We start from the raw sequence: 27,736 nt of genomic DNA on the forward strand, positions 1-27,736 counted from the left end.
CCCTGGTCTCACCAGCATCACAGAGCAGGGACCCGTGCAGAACTCTCCCCTACCCGCTACCCATGCAGAATCAGGCAGCCACCCAGCTGCTTCCAGACCCTTTGCCCGGAGCCCTGGGAACCTGGGGGCAATCAGCAGTTTAGACTGTCCACATCCTCAGGCTCCCGTGTCCACATGGTGGGACTCGCCCACGCGAGGCTGGACACCCAGCCACAACCAGTCTCTGCCTGGTTTGGGCCTGGGAGACTCTGAGCCAGTTGGCAGATGCCTTTCCCCAGCCCAGAGATGCCCGCCGAGCCTCGAGGCCATAATACTGCAGCCAGTCGCTCTAGCACCTTGGATCTATTGCCCTGACCCTCTGGGGTCCCTGGGGTTGGGGGCACCGGGCTGCACAACCAAGGAGAGAGTGAGTGGAGAAGGACAGGGCGGGGAGGGCGGAGTCAGGCTGGGCCCCACCCCGGGGCAGGCTGGAAGGGCACCGGTCACCCCCACCCCAGCCCAGCCTGGCGCTCCAACTCCCCAGCATGGCCAGTGGGAGGAGGAGAAGGGGACTGGCCGTGCTTGGGCGGGGTGGGGACTAAAGCTGGGGCGTTTGGCTGAAGAGTCTAGTTGGGAACCTCCTCTCCGGGGTGTACAGGGGGAGGGGAGGCAGCCCAAACTCTTCCTGCACAAAAATGTAGGAGGAGAGTCTCCAGACTGAGCAGACCACAGGACCCGTAGAGGAGGGGTGGGGACAGACAACGGCCCCGGGGCAAGCCATGCCCACTCGCACCACACGCTCCCATCCAGCTCTGATGGGCTGATCATCCAGTGGCCCCCGCCCTGGCACTGGGGCTGGCCTTCCACGAATGCACACGTGCTTTAGAGCCACTCAGAGAGAGGTGGCTTAGGGGCCTCGGGACCCCTCAGAATTGATGTTCTGAGTCACTCTCTTGGCCTTCCAGGGGCCTCCAGGCCATACCCTCTGCGGCAGAGTGGGGACAGGCTTTCAAGGGAGACGACCGCATGGTCCTTTCTCCCGGGAAGCGGCTGGGGGCTGCAGGGCTGGCAACTGTGAGGACCTCGTGGTCCCACCGTGGGTGTGGCAACTTGCAACTCTTTTTGGTATGGGGATAGGAGCCCCTGTTATCTGTGGAGAGAGAGACAGAAACAGACCTCAGATAAGGGCCTTCGCAGACAGCATTTTAAGTCAGGACCAAATATTCTGACCACTTACCCTCTCTAGGCAGACCGATGATCAGGGATGGGGACGCCGGCCCCAAACTCTAAACCAGACTTCCTCCCAAACCCACCCCTGCCCAGCCATGCAGGGTAAAGGCCATAGATACCAAAAGGGGGCGGCCGTGTTTGCTGGGCTCGTGGGATGCCAGGATGCAGAGTCAGGGCAGGGATGGGCCAACAGCGTTGCCAGTTTGACAGCAGCCTTGGGCTCCCCATGATGGCTTTTTGAACGTGACAACTCTGCCCTCAAGGCCACTGTTGGCCCTGTTGAGAGTATCTGCTCGTTTCTGGTTACAAGGTTCAGGGACCAGTAGGTAAGGTATCTGTCTTGAGGGCCTGGGCATTTGGTGAGATGACTGGCTGCCACACCCTCCACCCCACGGGAGTCACCTTGCCCTCCCTAGCTCTAGAGCCACACAGACCAGGGATCAGGCCCAGCTCTGCACTGAGCGGCGGCAGGGCCATGGGTGAGCTACTCGAAGCCTCTGAACCTCCACTTGCTCACCTGTAAAATGGGGATGATACAGCCCCTGCACATGAGAGGACTTGTGCAAGGGCAACTCCAGTACCCAGGCGATGGGAGGGCTCAAAACGTCCCGGCTGTGGTTACTATGACTACTGGGTCTCATCCATACGAAGACACCCATTTTCCTGCGTTTTGACTTCTTCAAAATCGAGGTGCATTTGACACCAGCAATGTACACAGGCAGCTTCTTTTTCCGAATTGGGGGTGAATACGCGGGGCCTCTTGGAATTGACGGCGACCTAGTTATTATCCCCCACCCGAAAAGGCAGACAGATCCACGCCCACCCCAGGGCCTTCCAAGCCCTATCTTCCCATCCCCACCGAGGCTCTGGGCACTCACAACTCTGTGTCCTCCAGGGCCGGCGGGCGCTCCAGCGCCTGCCTCCGCCTCCGCACGGCCCCCATGATCTTCTTGCGGGGTCCCAGGGGGACGTTGATGCTGCGGAGGTCGAGGTCCGAGCACAGCATGAGCGCCTCGAGGTCGATCTTCTCCTGCCGCAGGATGGTGGTGAAGGCCTCCATGTGCAGGGAGGCCAGGAACGTCTCCAGCGGGCTCGTCTCGGGCTCCAGGTCTTCATCCAGGCCCAAGTCCAGCTCGTCCCAGGGCAGCTCCTCCCCGCAGCTGCGGTCCTGCAGGCTGTTGGCACTGCCCAGGCTGTCGTCGTCGAGGCTGGGGGAGCTCTGAAGCCGACCCCGCGGCGTGCCCGCGCCGTCCAGCGCCGCGTCCTCGCGGCCCAGGCCGTGCAGCCCGCTGCTCAGGTAGTTCCTGCGGAACACCATGGTGCCCAGGCCCGGGCGGGTAAACAGGGAGTCGTGGCCTGAGTCGGTGCTGACCTCCGAGCGCGCAGGCTCGGCCGCCAGTGTGGCACGGGAGACGCTGTCCTCGTCGGAGAGGAACATGTCCCTGAGCGGGGCGCGGCCCCACTCCTTGGGGTTGGCGTAGGTGCCCTGGCGCACAAACATCACGTCACTGCCCAGCTGCAGGCCCGAGAGCGAGCGCACGCTCTTGCGGCCGTCCTCGGAGATCTTGAAGGTGCCTTCGCCGCCCTGCTTGCGCCGCTCCAGCTTCTTCTGGATCTTGGTCTTGCCCTTGGCGGTGCCGTGCAGCGTGGCCTGCGAGTAGGGCAGGTGGCTGCCGAGCGCCAGATGATGCAGCCGGCGGCTCAGGGTGCTGGACGTGATGCTGGAGAAGCTGAGTGTGTCCGAGCGCTCAGCCAGCTCGCGCCGGTAACGCCGTTCCATGCGCTCGTGGTGCTTGCGCTGCATCTTGGCGCACTCGCGGATGCGCCGCTCCGCCTCGCGGAAGGCCTTGTCCTTCAGCTTGCCCACCAGCTTGGGGTTGAGGCTGCTCTGCTTGGCCGCGATGGAGTCCAGGTAGCGCACGCATTCCATGTGGCCCTTCATGGCGGCCATGTCCAGCGGCGTGTGGTAATCGTTGTCCAGGCACCAGATGTTGGCCCCGAAGGACACCAGGAAGGAGAGGCAGTGCAGGTGGCCATTGGAAGCTGCGAGGTGCAGGGGCGTGTTGCCCCAGATGTCACACTTGTCCGGGTCACCCCTGCAGGGAGGACACGCGGGGAGGGGTGATGAGCCATCGCAAGGTCAGGCAGGCAGTCGGCAGCGGCTGCCGGTGGGGGGAGCGCCCAGCCTGTATGAGCTTCCCCACAGGCACACCAGAAGGACTCGACGGCCTGAGACCTCTCCTCTGACTCCGGGAGACACGCTGCCCGGAGCCACCGGGCGCAGCTCGAGCGAGCCCAGGGTTAAAGATGGCTCCAGGCTCGCAGTGGGTGGGGCGACAAAGAAGGCGGGGCCGGGGCGGGGCCTTCCCCAAGAGGACTGAGGGCTGGGAATCTCAGGGGATAAATATTTAATGTCCAGAGAGAAAGGAGTGAATTATTCATGGGGCCCGGCGGGGAGCTGGCCCAGAGAGGTGGTGGGCCAGGGCCGAGTCTGGGTCTCTAGGCAGGCACGGCGGTGAGTGGGGCTGCCAGTGCAGGAGTGACCGAAAAAGAGGACGAGAGGGTCGTGTGTGCGGGGCCTGAGCCCTGGGGGAGTGTGTGAGGGTGCGTGCCTGCGTGTCGCCGGGCACGGCCACGTCTGCAGGGAGCAGGGCCAGGCCTGGCAAGGCCGCGTGTGAGAGCAGGTGTCGGGTCTTGGCCTGGGCCAGGAGGGGAGCATGGGGGCAGCCAGGACTGGAGGGGAGGGGAAGGGCAGCCTGCAGCCTGGGCCCAGCGCCCTCCCCTCCCGGGGCGGCCCCATCTTCGGGAGCGCTGTGAGGCGGCTGGCTCGGGCAGGTCCAAGGGACCCACGCAGCCCCCTCCAACACCCTCCGCGCCAGACTGTGCCCCCCTTGGGCACCCTCCCCCTGGCACCTCCAAGCTTGCGCCTCCCTCAGGGACCTAGCTCAGGCCCTCTGCCCCACTCTAATGAGGGGGCCACCCCGCAGGGCTGAAGGAAGAATCACTTCATTGTCTCAGCAGCTCCTGCCCACACTCCCCAGTCCCCAACCCCCCCGCATTCCCCTCCCCACTTCCCTTACTGGTCTTCAAGTCCTTCTAGACAGGAGCTACTGGGCATCTGGCCCACACCCCATCAAGCACCAGCCCTCACCCTCTGTAGGAGCTGGGGGGTTGGTGCACCAAGGGGGGCCCCCTAGTCCCCTCCTCCCACGAATCTCTCCGGGGGGGAGCAGAATGGCAGATCACCGGGCGCCCTCTTCGCATGGACATGGGCCAGGCTCGGCGTCTCGGGGCATGGTTCAGCTGCCTGATCTCAGGGGCTGCTTCCACCTGCTGCTGGGCCCGGGGAGCAGCTGTGGAGGGAGGGCAAAGGGGGGTTCCCCACCTACCCCATGCTCAAACCACAGGCCAGCTCCTGGCGCCAGGCCAGCCGGGCCCCTTTCCCTCCACCAGGATTTCCCAGGGCCTGAGATGTTCATGATAACCCTCCTGGGGCATCTCGTACATCCCTCTTCCTTGTCCAGGCCTCCCTGGTCCCCAGGTCAACCTGACTTCTCTTTATTAAACCGCTGGGGCTGGCAAGTTGTCCACAGGGTCATTCAGCCGTAGGGAGCCCATGTCAGTGGCCCTGGACGCCACATTCCTCAACTGCTACTTCCTAACCCCTTCCCTGGCCCTGACACCTGGATTCAATGCCCACTCCTCCCCCCAGACGACTCCAAAGGGAGGGTGATGGAGCCCGTGGTGGGGGAGGGGCACAGAGGGAGTTCATGGGGTGGCTGAACCGAGTGACATTTGGCACTGTGGACAGTGCCCACAAGTCTCAGGGATGAGCAGGGAGAGAGCTGTGTGGAATCCAGTGTGTGGGGAGGTGTGGGCGCCGGCTGGACCCCTTGGACCACAGGCTGGGGGTGGGCAGTGAAGAGCTTCTCCTTTCCCAGCCCCCCTTCCGGCCCCTCTGAGGCTTCTGCTCTTTCTCTCCCAGTCTCAGTATGCCCTTCACTCTTGCTTCCTGGTGCTACCCACCCAGGAGATCCCTCCCACCTTCTCCTCACTCTGAAGCCCCTCCCACAACCATGGACCCCCAAGTCCCAGTCCCTCTCCTCCTAGCCCCGCATCCAGGTCACAAATGTCACAGGCCTCAGTTTGTTTCCTCCTCCCACGACTGTCAATCTCCAAGGTTCCACCTTAGGGTCTGTCCTAGGGAAGAGGGTGGCACAGCGGAGGTGGGGGGGGGGGGAGATGCCATGGAGTTGAGAGGGGGTGTCTCAGGGGCCTAGAGCGGCCCTGAGACTCTCAGTCCTCCCTGGCGGGGCTTGGGCGGGGACAGTGGGATACTCACCCTCGACTCACGATGAGGCGCAGTGACTCCAGGTTGCCGTGGTAAGCAGCCCAGAGGGTGGGGGTCATGCCATCCTCGTCGGGGGCGTTCAGCTCCTTCCTGGTGGCCTCCTTGAGAAGTTCCAGGTAGCCGTCCCGAGCCGCCCGGTGGTACTGGTCGTTCATGGCGCCTGACTTGGACGGGACGGGCAGGGGACACGGGGAAATGCCCCCCGCGGGGGAGGGCGGCGGGGTTAGAGCTGAGGCATGGGGTTGGGGGAGGGGGTCGGGCAGGGGCCGGGGCCGCCAGCGCCCGCCGCCGCAAACAGAAGATGCGGAGCGCCAGAGCCGCCGCTACTCGGACATCTGAGCCGCTCAGCGGGCGGGGAAGGTGGGGGGAGGATCTCCCGCTGCCCAGAGGGCCGCCCCGGGCTGCCCCTGGGTCCTAAACTCCCTGCTCCCGAGCAAACCGGGCCCGGCCTCTCTCCAAAACGCTGCTCACCCCAGCGTCCCGCCCCGTGAGGCCCAGTCTGGGGACAGTCCGAGGTCTGTCTTCACTAGAGCCGCGGCGCTGCGGCCCCCGAAGTCTCTAAGCGTCAAGGGAGCGGGCCAAGGGCTGGGGAGGGATGTCTGAGGGCAGTCCTGACCCCTTGGACAATGGGCCTAAGAGAGTTATGAGGACCGACCGCCAGACCGTCAGCGATCGGGACACGGCTGTCCCGGCGGCCAGTTTCGCGCGAGGTGGGCCAGCCGCGCTCCAGCAGGAGGCGCTACAAGACTGGCCGAGCACTTCGTACGCAAGTCCGACTCGGCAGCATCCCGCGCAGCAGGGACCAGGGGAAGGGAGAGAGGAAGAGGGAACTTCGATCACTGCGAGGGTGTCGGGGAAGGGGCGGTAGGGTCCCGATCTTGGGACAGCAACAGAAGAGCCCAAAGGTACAGGGCCGCGGGGCATGAGGGCGTCGGGGTGCCTGCGGGCCCTTGGGGCGTTTGTTGAGCGTCAGCTCTCAGGACTCTGGGCGTCAGGAGACAGGGGCGCCAGGGCGCGCTGGGCGCCGGGGGCGGGGTGCCCGCTGGGTGCCGCAGTGCCGGGCCGCGCCCGAGGCTGGCTGCGCCGAGGTGACAGGGCGGCGGGGGAGGGGGCGCCTCTTAACGGGTAAATATAAATCATACCTTGTCTGCCTCCGCACGCTCTTCACTAAATTCAGCCCGGGAAAAAGATGGATCATGTGAGTGGGACTGAGAGGTTTATGGAGCTGAGCTCCCGCGGCTGTAAATCACCCTGCCCTCCCCGGTATAAAGCGCCCGTCCATCCCGGCGTTAGAGAGAGGACACACTCGCCGCCCCCTGACCCCCAGCTCAGCGCGGGCTCCCGGCCCAGCCAGGTGGGTGCCCCTGGCTAGCCGGCCGACGGATTTGGGGAGTGGGAACCTTGGACGGGGTCCGACGGGGCTGCAGCCGCTTCTCTTTTCCTCCCGTCGAGCGCGAGACCGGCACAGTGGGCTTTTCTCTCCCCCTTCCCAGCGCTTCCTTCACCCCCCGCAGCCCCCGCCCCTCGGGTCCCCAAATCTAGGGATAAGATGGAGGAAGGAGAGCTCTCGAGGCTGACCTGGGGTCCTGTCCGCTCCGCCCCGACAGTGACCCCTCCAGCCTCCTCCAGTCGCCTCTGCCATGTCCGAGGAGCTGCCCACGGGCCCCAAGGAGAGCCCGCCGGCACCGCGGGCAGTCCCCCGCGAGGTGTGGAAGAAGGGCGGCCGCCTGCTGTCCGTGCTGCTGGCCGTGAACGTGCTGCTCCTCGCCTGCACGCTTATCAGCGGCGGCGCCTTCAACAAGGTGGCGGTGTACGACACCGACGTGTTCGCCCTGCTCACCACCATGATGCTGCTGGCTGTGCTCTGGATCCTCTTCTACCTCCTTCGCACCGTGCGCTGCCCCGACACCGACGCCGTCCCCTACCGGGACGCGCACGCGGGCCCCATCTGGCTCCGAGGTGCCAGGGGAGGTGTGGGCGGAGGTGGGGTGGCCCAGGCGGGGAGCTGGAGGCTGGGGCTCCCGCTGGAATTGCTGGGTTCCCTTCAAGGTAGACCGGTGAGAAGTCCCCACCCCCCCAAGGCTAGATGTGTCTGAGGGTGAGGTGGGCTGTGTCTGAGGCAGAAGAGGAAGGGAAAGAGTCCTGGAAGAGGGATGAAGAGAGGGATGGAGTGGAACTTCTCTGCCCTCTCTAAAGATTGAAAGAGTGTGGCCATGGAAGAGACTTTGATGGAGAGCAGAAAACAGATGACAGCTGCAGTTGAAAGAGCCTCTCTAGGGTCCTTTCCCTTATCTATGCAGCCCCAAAGGGATGGGGGCTCAAGAGGACATCCATCCATCTACCCACTCAATCACACACCCATCCTTCCATCCATCTTCTCACTTACCCTATTCATCCATCCATCCACCCAATCATCCAACTATTTGGCCATCCATCCTCAAATCTGTAATCGTTTTCTCCTGCCTCTCTGATCCACCCCCCACCCTCCTTCCCAGGTGGGCTGGTGCTGTTTGGGATCTGCACTCTCGTCATGGATGTCTTCAAGACCGGCTACTACTCCAGTTCCTTTGAGTGCCAGTCAGCCATCAAGATCCTGTACCCTGTCACCCAGGCTGTGTTTGTCATTGTGCAGGTGGGTGGGAGGAGTGTCCCTGAGTGTGGTGGAAGAGAGCCAACATGTGGCATGGAGTCAGGAGATCTGAGCTCCACTCCACTTCCACGCTGAGCAATCGATTAGGGTGGGGATAGGACTGTAGTGCAGATCACATGAGTCCGTAAATCTGGAAGCACTTGGTAATGACGTAATATCCAAATGTGAGTGCCTACTTAGGGGCCCTGCGATTTCATTTCACCTTAAGCAGTGCCAGTAGTTAACACCTAGGAGGTGTCAGTTGTGGCAGCTGCTCTGTCTCCTGGAACCTGACCTGCCCTCCTTGGGTGCCCATAGAGGGCATCAGTCTCAGCTCAGCGTCCTGCTGTGGGCATGGCCAGCTGGGCCTCAGCCATGTCCCCTATATTCTGTATTTTTTCAGGAAATAGGGTAGCCTGTATATGGGATTTTTCAAACAAGTTCACTTTTTTATTTCTTGCACGAATAACACTGGAAAAGATCTTCTGATTGAGCTGAGGCAGGACTGGTCTTAACGTGGGACCCAAACCCTCCCCAGCCCAGAATGACCACGTGTGTGTTTCCCTCTCTTGAAACATCATCCCTACTGCCCAGGTTTCCACAATTTAACACATTGATGACTTTGGCATTTATATAGTTTTAATTTTACATTTTCTGACTTTAAAGAATACTCAGGCAAAATGGAAATACAGACACCACAACATCAATAAACACCACAGCAAGGATTTGTGGGCAGCCCGGTGAGAGCAAGGACTTGCAGGGCAGCAAAGGATGAGGATGAGGCAGGGACAGTGCCAGAGAGAGCGGCGAGGCCGCTTAGGTTCTTTCTGAGGCTGGCCTCGCTCCCAGGAATAAATAACTAGGCAGTCAAAACTCCACCCTACAAAGAAACAGAAAACAAACACCAAGCCCAGAGAGTTTACAGGTGGCATTTTGCAAACTTCTAAAGAACAGAGAACTATTTTGTACAAATCGCTCCAGAGAATAGAAAGAGAGAAAAGCTCATGTCTCCCTTTGTAAAGCTGAAAGAAACTCGATCACGTAGTAGGAGGGCTCTTGAGGCGGTAAGCACATGGTGCCGGGCATGGACCTGGGCACTCCGGGCTGAGCCCGTCTGCAGAGTAGATGACCCCACCACTCTCTCTCAACACAGACTTACTTTCTCTGCATCTCCGCTAAAGACTGTGTTCACAGCCACCTGGACCTGACTCGGTGAGTGCCTGTTCCATGCCCATGGCTCAGTGTCCATGCACAGGGGCTGGGCTCACCTGGCATGAGATGAGCGCTTCCCAACCTGGGGCGTGGGTCCTCTTTCTGCCCCCAGGTGGGGTTTCAGCCAAGGCCCCCTGGCTTTGTCAGCCTGATTTCCACCACCCTCTTCTGGGGGTACGGGGGACGTGCTTGGTGAGATGGCGTGTGTAATGTACAAATGTCCTTTCCCCAAAGAGAGGGAGCAGCCGTGGCCTGAACCCCACGACACCCCCAGCCCTCTTTTGGGAGGCATCTCAGCCAGGCTAAATGTTCCTTCCAAACTCAGCTTCCCTGTTCACACAGGGGTCTGCCTGCTTTCTTGCTTCTCAGCACCATCTCCCAGGAGAGCATCCCCAGCTCTCCACCACGCCGGGGACCCGACGTGAGCCACAGACTCTCACTGGCCTCTTTGCTCTCCCTCCCCAAACAGATGTGGTCTCATGTTCACGCTCACCACCAACCTGGCCATCTGGATGGCAACCGTGGTGGATGAATCGGTGCACCAGGCCCATTCCCTCGGCAGTCCTCACGGCAACACCAGCCATACCCGCCTCGCTCTGGAATGTGAGTGCCCACTTCAGATTCACCCTGGTCCCGTGGCAGCCAGGCCTCGGGCTGGGTGCTCTGTGGACTCGTAGAGGGCATGGAGGCAAAGGTGGCTGCCCCAGGCTATGCCTCTGAAGAAGTTTAGAGGTGGGTGACCCAGGAGGAAGAGTACAGGGGAGCATTTTTTCATCCTGGACAGTACAGCCTTGGTCCCACTGTCCAGGTCTCCATCCCACCAAAGAAGGGATTCATGCTCCAGGAAGAAAGGGCAAGAGTGATCGAGGTAGAAAGAGGGGAAGGGGGGCAGGGTGGCTCAATGGTGGAAGCGTGGGATCAGAAGGGAGTGCCTGACAAGGAGGAGAATGTAGAAGTAATAATCGCAATAACGATAGTGACAGTTCTCTGAGCTCTATATGTCAGGCACTGTGCCAAGTGTCTCAAGCACCATCTCACTTAACCCTAGCAACCTCCCTGTGAGATGGGTGCTATTAGCATTCCCATGTTATGGATGCAGAAACTAAGGCATAGAGAGGTTAAGTAGCTTACCCAAGGTCACAGGGCTTGAAATTGGAGAACTAGGGTTGAGATCCATCTTTGCTTTGAACCAATATGCTATGTTGAAGAAGAATGAGCCCACAGTCCCCCTGGTCCTGGTTCTCTGGACTTCTCTAGCCCCCCCTCCCCCCCCCCACCAGCCAGGATCAGACTAGATGACCAAGTCCACCTGGACCTTGCACACCCAGTATGGGAGGGTCCAGGAATGGAAAGCATGGATCCAGGCCTACAGGAGATCCCAGCCCAGCAGGACTGAAAAGGGCCACTCTCCACATACAGAGGGGTCCTGAGGATGGTTAAACCCAGCCCAGGGAGGTGGGCGACCTTACGTGCTAGGGCTGCAGGGTGCAGAGAGGTACTTGCCTCAGGGGTGAGAGTCACGTCATTGGTGTCAGCTCAGCCATCGCAAGCCACTTTCTCTGAGTGAGCCTCAGTTCCTTCTTCTGCAAAACCAGCTGAGATAGTTCTGGGGATCAAAAGAGCTGTCTGCCAAGGCCCGAGGGATCCTGCAGAGCAGGGCACACGCTGGATGCAGGGTGAGATTCCTATCAGTGTGGTACAAACCGAAGTGACAGCAGGTCACGGTCGAGACCTGGGCACAGCAGCTTCTTTCTGGCTGAAGCAGATGCTGGCGAGAGCTGCGAGGCAGCTTGAATTTTAGGGGTTTCCAAGCGGGCCACCTTCTATTAGGACCAGAGACTTGCCTATCTTGGGCAGCCAGGGGTCATTACCGGTGGGGAAGGGTTGGGAGTGTTATGCAGGAATGGGACAGGATGAAGCGGGCAACTCTGCGGCTCAGAATTTTTTTTTCTTAATCGATCCCTGGCTCCCATAGTTTCTGGGATATAGTAGATGCTCAATAAATATCTGTGGCATGAACGGATGTGCCAAGCCCTGTGTAGGCATTTGGAATACGGTGGTGACGGACAGCAACCCTGCCCTTCCAAAGGTCACGCTAGGGGTGAGGTTCTTCAGGTGGGGGCCTCCAGGAAGGTGGGAGGGCAGTGCAGCTCCGCGCCCCCCTCTCCACAGCGGAGCGTGCGGGCAGCCCAGTCGGAGAAGACTGCTCCTGCAACACGGACGTCTGCCAGATCTTCCAGCAGGGCTACTTCTACCTGTACCCCTTCAACATCGAGTACAGCCTCTTTGCTTCCACCATGCTCTACGTCATGTGGAAGAACGTGGGCAGGCTGATGGCCTCCTCTACCCACGGCCACAGCCACACCCCATCCCTGCTCAGCCTCTTCCGGGAGACCTTTTTTGCCGGCCCGATCCTGGGCCTGATGCTTTTTGTCGTGGGGCTGGCCGTCTTCATCATCTACGAGGTCCAAGTGAGTGGGGAGAGGAGCCGCACCCAGCAGGCCCTGGTCATGTACTACATCTTCAACATCGTCTGTCTGGGGCTCATGACCTTGGTCAGCCTGAGTGGCTCAGTCATCTACCGTTTTGACCGCCGGGCCATGGACCACCGTAAGAACCCCACGCGCAGCCTGGACATGGCTCTGCTGGTGGGTGCCGCCCTGGGCCAGTATGCCATCTCCTACTACTCTATCGTGGCTGCAGTGGCGGGCACACCCAGGGAGCTGCTGGCGGGGCTCAGCCTGGCCCACGCTCTGCTCATGATCGCCCAGCACACCTTCCAGAACGTTTTCATCATTGAGAGCCTCCACCGGGTTCCCCCCGGGGCTGAGCCTCATGGTACTCCCCCCAAGGAGCCCTGCCACGGCCTCACCTTTGCCAACCTGGACACCCTCCACACCTTGCCTGCCTGCCCACCCACCCCCAGGCTGGTTGGCCCCAGCCCAGCAGGACCCCAGGGAGCAGTGGGCATCACCTTGGCCCCCAGGGGCCACTGGAGAAACCGGTGCTTGAAGGACATTTCTCTGTTTCTCCTGCTCTGCAACATCATCGTGAGTAACTGGGGAGAGACGGGGGTGGGCTGGGAGGAAGAGAAGGCCGAGGAAAGATGCTCTTTCAGGTTTGTTCACTTGGCCCTCTGTCTGGCCCCCAGCCGACTCGAGCATCGTCTGGCTCTCTAGGAAAGGAGCAGGTTCAGGGAGAGTCAGGTGCAGCCCCGGGGGCGAACAGCATCTCAGGGCGCACGGGGAGAATGAGATCCCGGCATTCTGGCATCTAGGCAGAGCTGGAGGGGTCTTAGGGGATGCTGGCGTGAGGGCTGGGAGGAGGTGAGACGGAGCTGAGTGGGGGGCCCTTGCTCCCAGGTGGGAGGTGTGACTCTTCCCGGGACCTTGCGACCAACCTTCTTCTTAGAATAATCGCAGCAGTGACAGGAGGTGGCAGAGACCAGCATGAGCGTGAGGGGTCTGTCAGCAGAGTGCAGTGGCGGGCTGGCCGGGAGGGGGGCAGCCACAACAGTCGCCCCTCCCCGGCGACTCAGCAAAGCCGCTTTCCAAGAGAAACTCCTCTGTATAACAGCAGACTTCACCCGATACAAATATACATCCTGTACGAGAACACTCTTTGTGAAGGTGCATCCCAACAGAGAAATACTCCTAGTGTAGCTCCAACCTAATAGAGAAAGGCCCCAGTGTAGATATAATCCCCAGGAGGGAAATCTCTAACAGAGAAGCCTGGACCCCTGTGAGTACATCCCAAAGACAGAGCACACCTCAGTGAAGTTTTGCTCAATGTAAAGACAGTCCTTTTAGCTATAACCTCTGATAGAAAATACCTCTAATATAGAAAACAGCCTTAATGTGGGTATATCCCAATATAGAACACATCTCCAGAGGGATTCCACCCCAGTGGGTCTATCTGAAATACACGCCCAAATTGAGGTGCATTCCTGAAGTCCCCACTGCCCATATTGCCCCTCCTACAGGTAAAAAAAAAGAGTAGTCACCCGTCTCTGACCTACCAGTAGAAGCAATAAAGCTCAAAACCTCCTCCTGTCTTGGGTCACCTTTGGTGTGGCTCCCAGCCTCGGCCCCCCCTCACCTTCTCCCAAGGCCTACAGGCTGGGAGCCTACAGGCTGGGAGCCTACAGGCTGGGAGTCACCTGGGAGGCCGCTTTTGCTCCAGGTATCTGAGCCTGGATCAGCTCTGAGGGCATCATCTCCAACTCCTTCATTTTATAGGATAGAAGCAGGCTCAGATTTGGGCTGTGATGTGTCCAAGGATGTGACACATTTGCGGTGGGGAGAGGGGGGTTAGTCTAGAAGCCTTTATTCTTTGCCTCACACCCCATACATGAACTATCTGAGCTCATAGCCAGGGATGAAGCAGGATTCCAGCTTCAGCCGCCTCCCAGACCTGGGAAGGGGGTGGGGTGCGGGGCCAGAGCTGGAGAGCAGAGCTCATAGCGGGCAGGGCTGGGGGAGCCTTCCGGCAGGATCCTGAACCCCTGCCCTGGGCCTGTCTGATTCTACCATCACCATCCTGCACACATCTCTCCAGGAGAGAGCTACTGATTTAGCCATTTATTCCAAATTCTCACAGCATCTATTGAGACTTCTTCTCCCCTTCCCCAGTCCCACAAGTGGGCCATACTGAGGGTGGGAGATGTGATCACAGGCGGAGCCCTAGGCTGGGGGGCAGGCAAGTTCAGTTGGGCACATTTACTGAGCTCCTTAGTGAGTGCCAGGCCCCGCCCAAGATGCTCGAGGTCCCCACTCAGCAACACCCAGCCCTCGCTGTCCACAAAACCAGAGGGCTGGGACCCCCATCCTGCCCCCACCCCACCCAGCAGACCCACTGGCACGAGTCCGGGCCAGGTCCTGACACCCCTTTGTCCCCACAGCTGTGGATCATGCCCGCCTTCGGGGCCCGCCCCCACTTCAGCAACACCGTGGAGGTGGACTTCTATGGCTACTCCCTCTGGGCAGCCATCGTCAACATCTGCCTGCCCTTCGGCATCTTCTACCGCATGCATGCTGTCTCCAGCCTGCTGGAGGTCTACATGCTGTCCTGAAGCCCCACTAGAGACGTGGGGAGGAGGGGCTCAGCTCATGCACCCACCCAGAGACCCCCGGGGAATGAATCCCAGGCTGGCAGTCACTATGCCACGTAACTACCCATTCCCCCGCTGGCCTCAGAGTGGAATTTTCACAAAAGTTATTTTTCCAGGATGAGTTTTTAAATCACAATCAGGACATGCATATCCCTGGGGCATGGGGCAAGCTGGGGGGAGGAGGACCTCTCCCTGCACCCTTCCTAGGACCAGGCAAGATCTGGAAGTGTCCTAGCCTCTAGCTCCACCCCTACCCCCGCCCCGTGTCCTGGCCAATGCTGCCGCCTGGAGCTGGAAACCAATAAACCTGCTCTTCTCCCCGCCCCACCCTGTGCCCACTTCGTGTCTCAGCAGCCACATCTAAGATGATCACAGGAGGGGATCTTGGGGTCGGAGCTGCAAGGGCCCCTGGAGATATTCAGGTCTCAGGCTTTTCTGTGGGTGAGCCAAGTCTGAGTCACAGACTAGTTACAGACTCGTACCTGGGTGGCTGGGAGGGGCTGGGTGGAGTACCCAGGCTGCCACCTTCCTCTTCGCCTTATCCTCAAGTGACATATACATTTTTTAATGTGTTCCATGACACATGAAAGGTTAGGAAGGACTCACCTAATCCAACTACAATTTTACAAAGAAGAAAACTGAGGCCCAGAGAGGTAAAGTGACTTGCCCACAGTCACACAGCGAAAGGGAGACAGTGCCTTTCTACTAAGAATAATAATTTTCAAACTTTTTTCATGCATCAGAGCTTTTGTTTTCCCCTCAAATGAAACATTTCAGGAATGCAACTTCAATTCATAGACTGTTATAACATAATTTATAACAGGGCTATTATAGCTAAACAGGGCTTGGGTGGCACAGATTCTCACCCCCTGGGCCTCCTCTTACCCACAACCCCACTCCCTGCGGTCCCTGAGGCTCCTCTCCAAAGCCCTCTGGCTTCTACTCTACAAGAGATATAGAGACGGGGCAACTGTGAAGCTGGGGAGGTCCTGGCATGGCAGAGGGTGTGGGATCTCACTGTTTTCCCAGCCCTTCGACCGTCTCCGAAGCCCCTCAATAAAATGGTTTGATGCAAAAGAAGGTGGGGAGGGGGGATATAGAGATGGACTCAGAGAGACTGAGGAAGTCAGACGGTGCAGAGAGAGGTTGAAAAGGAGGCACCAACAGCTAGAAGAGGAGGCGGAATTGGTGGCCAGAGAGTCAGGTGAAGGGGGACTGGCTGGGGTGGGGACTGGGGTGGCAGGAGATGGCTTTTGTGCGGGAGAGTGGGAGCAGCCGCACCTGGGGCACAGGGCACTTTAGAGGAAAACGTGCCAGGACCGCACCAGCACGACGAGGTGGGCAGGTCTCAGAGGCTGCAGGAAGAGCTGAGGAGGGCCACAGGAGGCGCCTCCTGCCGTGTCAGAACCGGGTCTCTTTCGCCCCAAGTTCACGTTTGCCTTAGGGAGAGAGAGCTTGCGTCAGGGCCGGGTCTGGTGCTACATGGGGTACAAGAGAAGGTGACCCCGGATCTGTGGGGGAGGGTCCATTCCCTGCTGGGCCGCCAGAGGCAAGTGTGGCCTGAACCCTACACGGCCTCTGTTGCGGCCTAAGGACATTGCACCCCGACCTACCCCGGAAGCGGGCCTGCTCGTGGGTCCCCTGACCCAGAGCCCCAGGCATGCACCGCCTCCGGCCCCGCCCGCCTGTCCAGCCGCCTCGTTATTGGCTGAGCTGTCCGGGGAGCCCCCGGCGGGGTAATTAACGAAGGATTGATTAATGAGAGCCCCAAAGTCAACAGAAAAATCAATGGGCCGCGGAGCCCGAGAGGCGGCTGCGCAGTCCCGCGGAGGGAGGGCGTCGGAGGCATCGGTCCGGCGCAGGGGCCTCACCGGACAGACAATCCGCGCTGCGGTGGTCAGCCGGCGGCGATGCCTGCCCAGGCCTCAGGTAAGGCTCCCCGGCGGCGCCGTTACGGCCGGGAGCGCCCTCTGACCCCTGGAGGAACATTCCCGAGAGCCCATCCTCGACACTCACACCAACTCCCCTTCCAAAGCGAGGGTCAGAGACTGGGGGCTGCAGGGACTGGGGCGGGAGGGCGAGATGACGGGAGGAAGGTCAACCCTTGGTGACCCGAACGGCGGCCCCCCTCTGCCCCCACCCCGGCTCTGCACCCCGTCTCCTTTCCGCGGGCGGGGTGCGCGCAGGGGTCAGCAGGGCACCCCCGCCCCCTGCGCCTTAGCCGGGTCCGAGCGCGCACAGCGGAAGGAGAGCGCCGAAGCCGGGAAGAAGCTAAAAGCCCGGACGGCTGGAAAAAGGGGTGTGGGGCTGTGTTGCCGGGATGCCCAGTCAGAGGCACCCGTGTGGTGCCTGTCCCAGGCCTCGCAGTCCCTCGAGTAGCTCGGAAAGAAATCCCGTAGCTCTGCCACCAGTGCTTAGCAGCATCCGTCGGATCCGGCCAGGCGCCGCGCCCCGACGGCTCTGCAGCTTTCATCACTGGCTCTAATCGCGACCCACAAACCAGTTTGGTGTCCGGGCCCTCCCCTGAACTGGCGTCGCGCGGAGGGGCGAGCCAGAGGATGGCGGATTCCTCCTTGTCAGTCAGGGAGCCCTCACCCTCTTCCCGCGACCCCTGCTTGCCCATCCCCGCACCCTCCCCAGCGGAGGACCCTATCCTCCACTTTGAGCGCTCCCTCTAGCGGCCGAGAGAGGGTTGGACCCTGGGGGTGGGGGCGGGGAAGATAGTGAAGGTGAGGACCCTGGAGGACAGGACCTTGTCCTCCAGGGTCCTCTCTAGGCCTGCAGTCCAATCAAAACCTGCCCCTGTAATTCACCAATAATCTCGACCGTTCCGGCCTCTCCAGGACCTGGACAGAACAGGAAGGAAATGCATAAACAGCTAACACTGAGAGCATTCTCTATGCCAGGCATGTCTCTACATGCAGTTACGTGTGTTAAATCATTTAATTTTGAAAAATCCCCATCAGGTAGGTATTATGCCTTAATTCCTTCATTTATTCATTCAAGAAATCTTTATTGAACATCTCCTATGTAACAGGTACTGTTCCATAGTCGTGTATCTGTTTACAGATGAGGAAACTGAGGCACCGAGAGTCTAAGTAGCTTGACCAAGATCACACAGGTAGTAAGCGCCAGGATTCGGCACTAGGCTCTCCTCCTGCCTTGGGGAAGATTCTGGGAAGGCGAGATGGGGCAGTCAGGTCTGGGAGAAAAGGAGCAGGGAGGTGTCCCTGTAAGCTTCAGATGTGCTCAACCTGGGTGGGGGAGCCTGGGAAGAAAGACCAAGATCATCTGGAAAGTCGCCTCCACTGGGCCAGGATGGATGCAAAGGGTTTGATGGGAAGGGTTTCTGTCCATGACTCTGGTGCTGAAATGTCCCCAGAAAATGCCAGACTCAGTCAGCTAATATTGGTTCAGTGTCCTCCCTGTGCCATATGTGGGGGATGAGGTAAGCAGGAGATGGTCGCTGCCCACCAGGCACACCCACAGCAGTGCACACCCGCTCTCGATAGATGTCTGGGCAAAGGGAGAAGTCTTCCCAGGAGAAGCGCTTAAGATGGGTGGTGAGGATGGGCAAGAGCCGTTGGTGGAGGGTAGCGGGAGAGGCAGAAGGAAGAACGGGCTGCAGGAGTGATGGGGGGGGCACGAGGCTACATGAGACATGGGGAGTACTCTGGCCGGGCCTGGATGAATGTGGGGAGGAGGTGCCTAGAGTGTGACAAGGGGGCTGGACAAGGAGGGGACAGAACTAGAGCAAGAATGATGTGGAAGACTGGGAAGGGGGGAATCATTGGTAGAATCTTTAAAAGAGTACCAAGTTTTATTATTCTATTTGCCCCAGAAGAGGACCTTAGGAGGTATAAATATTGGGCAGGTTGCACATTGGAGAAGGGGGGCCTGCAGAGGCTGCATTTTAGAGCCACGTGTGCCGAGGGTCTTCTGGTAGTTACACAGGGGGATAGTCTAAAGGTCAGAGTCCAAAGGGAGACACAGAGCAAAGCACAGCTAATTAAAATAGAGCATGAACACTGATGTGTGTAAAATTGATGACCAATAAGAACCTGCTGTATAAAAAAAATTAAATTAAAAAATTTTTTAAATAAATAAATAAAATAGAGCATGATATGGGACTTCCCTGGTGGTCCAGTGGCTAAGGCTCCGCACTCCGAATTCAGGGAACCCAGGTTCGATCCCTGGTCAGGGAACTAGATCCCATGTGCTGCAACTAAGAGTTGGTGTGCCGCAATTTAAAAAAAAAAAAAAAAGATCCCGCATGCTGCAACTAAGGACCCGGCGCAGCCTAATTAATTAATTAAAAAAGAAGTAAACTTAAAAAACATAACATAAAATAGAGCATGGTAGGGGATGCTTCAGCAACAAGCATGGGTGCAGTGAGGGTGCCAAGAGGGGCACCTAGTCCAGCCTTGGCAAGGGGGTTCAGGGAAGGCTTCCTAGAGGAGGTGGGGCTCCACTGAGTCCTGAGGACACAACCGCAGTCATCCAAGGGGCAAGTGGGTGGGCACCATGGGCAAAGGGTAGGGTGTGGGCAAAGACAGGGAAGTGAGTGAAAGCAGGGGCATTCTAGGAACTAGGCATCAGGATGGCATATGGCCCATGGGCAAGGGAGTGGGGGTCTGAACGCAGGGCTGGAGAGGAAAGTTAAGACCAGACCAGGAAGCAACAGCGGCTACCCTGCCTTGATCACCTTGTGCACCCCAAGCCCATACTAAACATACGCTGCCTTGTTTCATTTTGAAAGGCCAGGCAGGCCATGCTAGATAGTTTGGACTCTATAGTGAGAACAGTGGTTGCCTTTGCAGGGGAAGTAGGGGAGAGGCGCAGTGGGTAGGGAGACCAGTCCAGGAGACAGAAGAGGGAGCCGTGGACCAGGGTAGTGCTTGTGGTAAAGAAAAATCTCAGAGCAGTCCTTGAGCTGCAATGCACAGGGATGAGGGGAGAGGCAAGGCAGACACTTGGTTCCCTGCTGGGAGACATGGGGATGGAGTCTCCGCTTGCTGAGACAGTGAATTAGAAAGCAGGCTTCCTGCAGCCTGGAAAAGGGGGAGCACCTAGGACCCTGAGCCCCTAGGACCCTGAGCCCAGAGCACCAGGGATGCCAGGGCAGCAGCGGGAGAGCACCTGGGACAGCAGGGGGTGGTGAAGGAACCTTCCCGCCAGGACAGCACCCAGACCAGTGGGGCATCCCTGCACTCCAGTGCAGCGTTATGAGTACTCAAAGGGCCCACGGGAGAAGTGTGCTGGGCTCCAGGAAGGGGTCCTGAGCTGCAGGTGTGGGGTGACCCAAGATCTGGGTCCGAGTGAAGGGTAACAAGGAGGTTGGCCTGAATGAAAGCTTGGGGCAGGTGAGAAAGTAGCAGGAGACACGCAGGGAAAGAGAGGGTCAGGGTGGTGTTCCCCACGTTGCGCTGCGCCTCCATGAGGCTTCAAGGAGGTGGCGGGGGGCACAGACGGAAGTCAGTTCTATCAAAGTCAAGGGTATGGGACTTCCCCTGCAGTCCAGCGGTTAGGACTCTGCGCTTTCACTGACGAGGGCACGGGTTCAATCCCTGGTCAGGGAACTAAGATCCCACAAGCTGGGCGTCACAGCCAAAGGAAAAAGAAAGTCAAGGTCATGGCATTCATGCTCATCCCAACGTGTCCCATGCTCATGGCAGACATTGTCATTCAATCTCAGAACTTTTTCCTTAAACCTTTAATGTGCTTTAAAATTAACTTTAATTACATAAGTAATGTTTGTTTGTTTGTTTATCTTTTGGCTGCGTTGGGTCTTCGTTGCTGCACGTGGGCTTTCTCTAGTTGCGGCGAGCGGGGGCTACTCTTTGTTGCGGTGCGCGGGCTTCTCATTGCGGTGGCTTCTCTTGTTGAGGAGCACGGGCTCTAGGCACTCGGGCTTCAGTAGTTGTGGCACGTGGGCTCAGTAGTTGTTGGTCACGGGCTCTAGAGCGCAGGCTCAGTAGTTGTGGCGCACGGGCTTAGTTGCTCTGTGGCATGTGGGATCTTCCTGGGCCAGGGCTCGAACCCATGTCCCCTGCATTGGCAGGCGGATTCTTAACCACTGCACCACCAGGGAAGTCCCAGTAATGTTGGTTTTTTTTTTAAGAAAAAAAAAAACTAGAACATTAAACTTCTCCCAATTCTAGTGCCCTCCTCCTTTCCCCAGAAGAAACTCCTGTTGTGAACTTGATGGGTGTCTTCTAGATCTTTTAAAAGTAATTTTAGGGACTTCCCTGGCAGTCCAGTGCTTAAGACTTTGCCTTCCAATGCAGGGGGTGTGGGTTCGATCCCTGGTCAGGGAGCTAAGAGCCCACATGCCCCGCAGTCAAAAATCAAAACACATAAAACAGAAGCAATATTGTAACAAGTTCAATAAAAAGACTTCTTTAAAAAGTAATTTTATATACACCCATATGTACGCAAAATAGAGTATTATCTCAGATCACACCATTCTTTCCCACCAAGCCCACGCTCAGCCTCAGGATCCTTCTCAACCCAACACTCTAGGCAAACATTGCCCAACTAATCAGAGTCGGAACAAGAGAGGACACCTACTTGCTCTCCCTGACTTGAGGAGTGAATTTCCTTCCAGAAGACAGAGGGCACAAATTGCGTTTTGGTGGTGAAACGTCACAGCCCTGGAAACTGCCCAGTGGCCAAGCACTGTGCCGATACCCCTGGCTGCCTTGACAGACATCATTATTCCACCTTAAGATCAAGCACTGATGCAGGAGGGTAGGGGTGGGGGGAAGGCGGTCCTCAAGCCAGTCGAAATAAACCCTGTGTTTATGTGGAGCACAAAGGGCTTCCATATCCCCTGGTCTGTTTGAATCTTCTCGGTCCCGTAAGGCAGATGGGGCAGCTGCTTTTATTTCCAACGTCCTGACCAGAGAGGTTGCTTAGCTCGCCTAGGTCCCACAGAGCTTAGAGGCAGAAGCGGAATTGAGCCCAGGACGGCTTGGCAGCCAACCAGAACCCTGTCTCCCTCCCCAGCCCCTACTGAGGCTCCACCCATGGCCTCTCCAGAAGCACAGGAGACTGGAGAGACCCCGGCCAAGGAGAACCACGCGGCCACGGGGGCCGAGCAGACAAGGGCCCCCGCCTCGCCCCTCAGCAGGTCCTGGCTGGTGCGGCACTTCTCACTGCTGCTGCGCCGAGACCGGCAGGCCCAGAAGGCCGGGCAGCTCTTCTCGGGGCTCCTGGCCCTCAACATGGTGTTCCTGGGCGGAGCCTTCATCTGCAGCATGATCTTCAACAACGTGGCCATCACGCTGGGGGATGTGTGGATCCTGCTGGCGACGCTGAAGGCCCTGGCCCTCCTTTGGCTTCTCTACTACACCGCCGGGACCACCCGCCGGCCGCAAGCCGTGCTCCACCGGGACCCGCACGCAGGACCCGCTTGGGTGCGCGGTGAGTGTCGGGGCGCCTGGGTGGATGCAGAGGGGTGGGGAGGGAGGGCTCTTTCCAGGGGAGGTGCCAACGGCCCCCTGGCCCGGCCAGGCTCCCTGGTGCTCTTTGGTAGCTGCGCCATCTGCCTCAACGTCTTCCGCGTGGGCTACGGCATGAGCCACATCCGCTGTAAGTCACAGCTGGAGCTCATCTTCCCGGCCGTCGAGATCATCTTCATCAGCATCCAGGTGACCCGCCTCTCGCACCCCCTCGCCGCGTACGTACGCGCCCCGGCCTATGCCTAGAAACAGGCACATCAGCAAATACCCACACGGCCCAGAGTATGTACACACGCACCACAGCGCCCTCCACGTGCCTCTGTGTGCCCACACCCATACTACCTACATGTGTCAGCATCACACACACACTGTGCCACTGAAACGCAGGCACCTATAGGTACATTTGCCTGTACGTACCTGTGTGTACCTAAATCTACACCCCCGGATATACTGTGCTACTCTCTTTTTTTGTTTTAAATACAATTTATTTATTTATATTTTTGGTCGAGCGGCATGTGGGATCTTAGTTCCCCGACCAAGGGGCCCCCTGTATTGGAAGCATGGAGTCTTAATCACTGGACCACCAGGGAAGCCCTACAGAGCTACTTTTTTTTTTTTAAAGAAGGTTTTTTAATTAATTTATTTATTTATTTATTTTGGGCTGCATTGGGTCTTTGTTGCTGCGTGCAGGCTTTCTCTAGTTGCGGTGAACGGGGGCTGCTCTTTGTTGTGGTGCACAGGCTTCTCATTGCGGTGGCTTCTCTTGTTGCGGAGCACAAGCTCTAGGGGCGCGGGCTTCAGGAGTTGTGGCTCACGGGCTCAGTAGTTGCGGCTCGCAGGCTCTAGAGCGCAGGCTCAGTAGTTGTGGTGCACGAGCTTAGTTGCTCTGCAGCATGTGGGATCTTCCTGGATCAGGGCTCAAACCCGTGTCCCCTGCATTGGCAGGTGGATTCTTAATGCCACCAGGGAAGTCCCCAGAGCTACTCTTAATGAATCTCCAAGTCCCTCCTGAGTTCCTGATCTGTAGGCATTGTGCTCTGTGTTTTGTTTGCATCATCCTTTTTATTGCCCCAATAAGGAGGCATTCCCCTGATAGACATTTTAGTCCTATTTTAGAGCCAAGGAGACTAAGGCTCAGAGATGTTTTTCCACTGGCCCAAGACCACACAGCAAGGAAACCCTGGAGCCACAAATCCAACCCAGGCTTCCTCACTGTCCCTTCCATTGTAAATACACACATGCAACTGGAACACATGCCCCATAGTCCCACCACCAACCTTCGCCCCACCCCTAGCCCCTGGGCTCAAGGCCCTTTCTCTTTCAGACCTGGGTGCTCTGGAAGCACTCTAAGGACTGCGTTCAGATCCAGACCAACTTCACTAGGTAAGATGTGGCACCTTCTCTCCTTCCAACAACTCCTGGGATACCCCTGTCCCCCACTCATGCTGGCCCCCCAACAGCTTCCCTGGACAGGGTGGCCCTACGGCTATCGGTTAGTCTGGGAATGGGTCCCGGGTGGCCCCTAGGGCTGCCCCTCCTGAAGTTCTAATGGCAGATGGCATCTGGCTTTGGGAGAGAGTGGTCACCCCAAAGGCAGTGATGGTGAACGTGGGGCACCCGGGAAGCCGGCTAGGCTGTGTGGCAGAGTGTAGCACCTCCTCCAGGTGTGGCTTGATGCTGACGCTGGCCACGAACCTGCTGCTGTGGCTTCTGGCCGTCACCAACGACTCCATGCACCATGAGATCGAGACCGAGCTCAGCGCCCTCATGGAAAAGTTCTCAGGTACAGAGGAGACCATGACTGCCCCCCAATCGCTGAATGTACACACACACACACACACACACACACACACACACACACACACACATGCGTGCACGCTACACTCCCTCCAACAGGTGAGGCTCAATGACTCTGCAGAGTTGGGAGAAAGCTCTAGAGACCAGATCACGACTAAACGGAAACTGACATTTGCCAATGGTACCCATCCTGCCCCCATTCTGGGCCTGCCCCATCAGGTGCTGGCACTCGGCAAGCCCGCTCCAGGCATCCGTCTAGCTATCAGTAAGCTAACCACTAATCCTGGCTGAGCTATTCACTGATAAGCCCAGGTATGCACTCTACCCCTGGTATTTGCATTTTACTTGCAAGAAACTAAAAAGCCTTCAAGACTGAAAGGAATGTCTTCCTAACACAGTTGTAGGTACCTGGACATATAAGGAAGAACAGAAGGTTTCTGGGCAGAAAGAACTCCCTGGACTGTTCCATGTACCCAGTGCCCTACCTGTCAGTCTGCCCTTAGAGGCCATGTCCCCTAAACCTACATGGGAACATTTCCGTCTGTGGGATTCAGCCACACCTGTATGTATACACCTCCCCCCGCCCCAGGTGGCATCACCATCCTGACCTGTGTACAGCCAAGCCTTCCCAGCAGACTCATGCATTCACACATCCATTGCGTACATCTCAGCATGCCTGTATACCGTGGGCATTCTTTATGCTCCAGATCCATTTTTCAGAAGACCTGTGCAAAGAGAATTTTCGGCAAGTGACATCATGGATTGTTTATTATTAAACAATTCAAGCATACAGATGAGTAGAAGAACAGGACATACCCATCACCTAGATGTAATAATTATTAACATTTTGCCATATTCATTCCAATGTTTTTGCTGAATTACTTACGTTGCAGAAATACTGGCATTTCATCTCAGAATATTTCAGTATGCACGTCTTTAAAATCATATCGTTCCCTACATGAGCACACATGCCACTGTAATTTCTAACAAAATGCCTTAACTTCATCCCCATCCTCTGTATCAATCTATGTTCGACTTTCTCCCATCAGCCCATGAAATGTCTTTTAAAGATGGTTTGTTCAAACGTGCAGTACCTTTGGTGGCTCAGTTCAGTCTCTTTTCCCCTAGTGACATTGAGATTTGTCAGGTTGCTTCCTCGTGGTAGCATTTGACTTGTTCCCAAATCCCCTGCTTTTCCTAGAAACAGGAAGTATGGACCAAAGTGTTGCTTAGATTTGGGTTGAGCATCTTGGACACCAACATTCCACAGAGGGTACTGTGCGCTCTGCAGGGCGCCTCACCACAAGGCAAGACGTCTGCCCCACAGTGGGCGCTGCCGATGGTCGTGGTGTGTCAGCCAGATCCTCCCAGTATAAGGTTACAGGCTTCCCCCTGTGCTCAGCAAGTAATCTGTAGAGGGGACATTTGGCACCAAAGACATCATGTGTCAAATGCTTTACCTAAGCTTGGCACTTGAGGTCTAGAATCCCTTTGTCAAGGAATGACCATCCTGGGGACTTCCCTGGTGGTCCAGGGGTTAAGACGCCACGCTTCCACTGCAGGGGGCACGGATTCGATCCCCGGTCAGGGAACTAAGATCCCACAAAAAAAAAAAAAAAAAGAAGGACCATCCTGTGATTTCTGACTTCTCTCTGTTGGCCTCAGTTTCCACATCTGTAAAATGGGTGGCTGGGTCCCTTCCGCCTCTGCCATAATCCAGGAGGTGAACAGATTGATTTGTGCATCTGGTTTCCTCAGAGCAAGGCCCACCTGAACGTCTGATCCCTCCTGCCCTGCCCCCTCCCAGGCAACAACACCAACACCTGTCTGTGCCTCAACGTCACCGCGTGTGAGGTCTTCCAGAAGGGCTACCTGATGCTCTACCCCTTCAGCACCGAGTACTCCCTCATCTGCTGTGGCATGCTCTTCGTCATGTGGAAGAACGTGGGCCGCCGCCTGACACCCCACACGGGCTCCCACCCCGGCACCCCGCCCTTCCACCTGCACGGGGCCATCTTAGGGCCGGTGCTGGGCCTGCTGGTCCTGGTGGCAGGCACGTGCGTCTTCGTGCTCTTCCAGATCCAAGCAAGTGGCCCTGCCATCGCGCGCCAGTACTTCACCATCTACTACGGCTTCCATGCAGCCGCACTGCCCACTATGAGCCTGGCGTGCCTGGCGGGCATGGCCATCCATGGGCTGGAGGAGCGAGAGCTAGACACGCTCAAGAACCCCACCCGCAGCCTGGACGTGGTGCTGCTGATGGGCGCGGCGCTGGGCCAGATGGGCATCTCCTACTTCTCTATCGTGGCCATCGTGGCCACTCGCCCCCACGAGCTACTCAACCACCTCATCCTGGCCTATTCGCTGCTTCTCATCCTGCAGCACATAGCCCAGAACCTCTTCATCATCGAGGGCCTGCACCGGCGCCCACTCTGGGAGGCAGCTCCCGAGAGCCTGGCGGGGAAGTGGGAGGCTGAGCCTCCCCGCAGGGGCTCCCTGCTGGAGCTGGGCCAGGACCTGCGGCAGGCCTCACTGGCCTACATCCACTCCTACAGCCACCTCAACTGGAAGCGGCGGGCCCTCAAGGAGATCTCACTCTTCCTCATCCTCTGCAACATCACAGTGAGTGGCGGGGCTGGGAGGCATGGGAGTGGAGCCGGCAAGGAGGCCCCAGAAATCCTCACTCAGGAAGGGATGGATCAAGGGATTGTGCATGGACTGTCCCGAGGGCGACTGGCTTGTCCCTTTAATTGTCAAGGACACAGGCCCCTTTCCAACTAGCTTGATGCTGCCTGAGAGTAGGGGGTGTCGCCCAGCTCCCTGCGAGGTGCCTGGCATGAATGAATGTGCCAAGCATGTAGCTAAGTGCTATTTACAACATACATATAGGATTTCTACCCTCGGGGAGCTTAGCTGAGGAGACACAGGGGGACCAGTTAGAGAATTACCAGATCATTAATGGTCCGCTGACTTGAGTCAAAGGAAGAGATCAGAAGGTGCCTGTTTTTCTAAAGCATCTCTAGGGGGAGGTATTGACAATGACTGCTGGGTGCCCGGCGGCTGCTAAGTTCCAAGTCCACCTTTCCGTGCATCTCTCTGAATCATCACACTCACTCCATGCAACAGGCACTATTACTGTCCCTATTTAACAGATGAGCAAACTGAGCCTTATGTTTGACCTGCCGTGTTCCCACAAGCCTGCAAGTGGCAGTCCCGGGACAACTCCAGGTGGTTTTAGCCCATGATGGTAATAGCTGTGCTGGAAACACCTCAGAGGGTGAAACCTCTGGTCCAGACAGAGCATAAGTAATAAATTGGCCCCAAAGTGTGGTCGGAGCTCAGAGAAGGAAGTGTGGGCCCAGGTGGCCAAGGAAGGCTTTGTGAAAGTTTGATCTGGGCCTTGAGAAACGGGCAGAATTTGGACAGGAGGCAGGGTCGGGGTGGAGCGGGCAGAGAGTCATGACAGCGGAAGAATGAACCCAGAGCAGAAAAAGGTGATGGAAATGAGGGCCCAGGGGAGCCCAGGTGGAGCAGGTTGTACCGTGGTGGTGGCAGGATCCAGCTAGAGTTTAGGCTGGCCCCAGGCAGGCCAAGGAGGGGGCTGAGGCCTTCTGTGGGATGGGGTGAGGGGGATATAGGGGGAGAGGGGCTGGTTCTGAAAGCCTAAGGGTGAGGGGATGCTAGGGTGGGGGGTATGCTGCAGGAGCTGCAGGTTCTGGGGCCTCCCAGGAGCTGAGGGCCTTGGGGGAGGGGAGAGCCCCTCCCCCACTCAACAACGCCCTCTCCTCCCCAGCTGTGGATGATGCCAGCTTTCGGCATACACCCCGAGTTCGAGAACGGGCTGGAAAAGGATTTCTATGGCTACCGGACATGGTTCACCATCGTCAACTTCGGCCTGCCTCTGGGCGTCTTCTACCGTATGCACTCCGTCGGGGTGCTGGTGGAGGTCTACTTGGGGGCCTGAG

The 27,736-nt window shown here is 57.9% G+C and overlaps 3 protein-coding genes across 3 annotated transcripts; 2 read left to right on the forward strand and 1 right to left on the reverse strand.

Annotated features, from left to right (window-relative positions):
* Positions 1 to 2,083: 2,083 nt before the first annotated feature.
* On the reverse strand, positions 2,084 to 5,715 carry USH1G (USH1 protein network component sans; the record flags this gene model as incomplete). Its single annotated transcript, XM_082859959.1, has 2 exons — positions 2,084 to 3,305; positions 5,552 to 5,715. 2 exons carry the CDS (start codon positions 5,713 to 5,715, stop codon positions 2,084 to 2,086), a joined length of 1,386 nt encoding a protein of 461 aa, XP_082716085.1.
* Positions 5,716 to 7,200: 1,485 nt separating this feature from the next.
* Positions 7,201 to 14,472, forward strand: OTOP2 (otopetrin 2; the record flags this gene model as incomplete). Its single annotated transcript, XM_082860076.1, has 6 exons — positions 7,201 to 7,519; positions 8,056 to 8,192; positions 9,343 to 9,401; positions 9,871 to 10,004; positions 11,574 to 12,451; positions 14,302 to 14,472. The coding sequence occupies 6 exons, from the start codon at positions 7,201 to 7,203 to the stop codon at positions 14,470 to 14,472; spliced, it is 1,698 nt and encodes a 565-aa protein (XP_082716202.1).
* A 1,885-nt stretch (positions 14,473 to 16,357) lies between these two features.
* Positions 16,358 to 27,735, forward strand: OTOP3 (otopetrin 3; the record flags this gene model as incomplete). Its single annotated transcript, XM_082860266.1, has 7 exons — positions 16,358 to 16,440; positions 21,520 to 21,936; positions 22,027 to 22,163; positions 23,299 to 23,357; positions 23,639 to 23,757; positions 25,579 to 26,393; positions 27,565 to 27,735. Exons 1-7 carry the CDS (start codon positions 16,422 to 16,424, stop codon positions 27,733 to 27,735), a joined length of 1,737 nt encoding a protein of 578 aa, XP_082716392.1. The 5' UTR covers positions 16,358 to 16,421.
* Between the last annotated feature and the right edge of the window lies 1 nt (position 27,736).

The sequence above is a fragment of the Leucopleurus acutus genome, assembly GCF_964270905.1.
Source record: "Leucopleurus acutus genome assembly, chromosome: 19".
Lineage (NCBI taxonomy): Eukaryota > Metazoa > Chordata > Mammalia > Artiodactyla > Delphinidae > Leucopleurus > Leucopleurus acutus.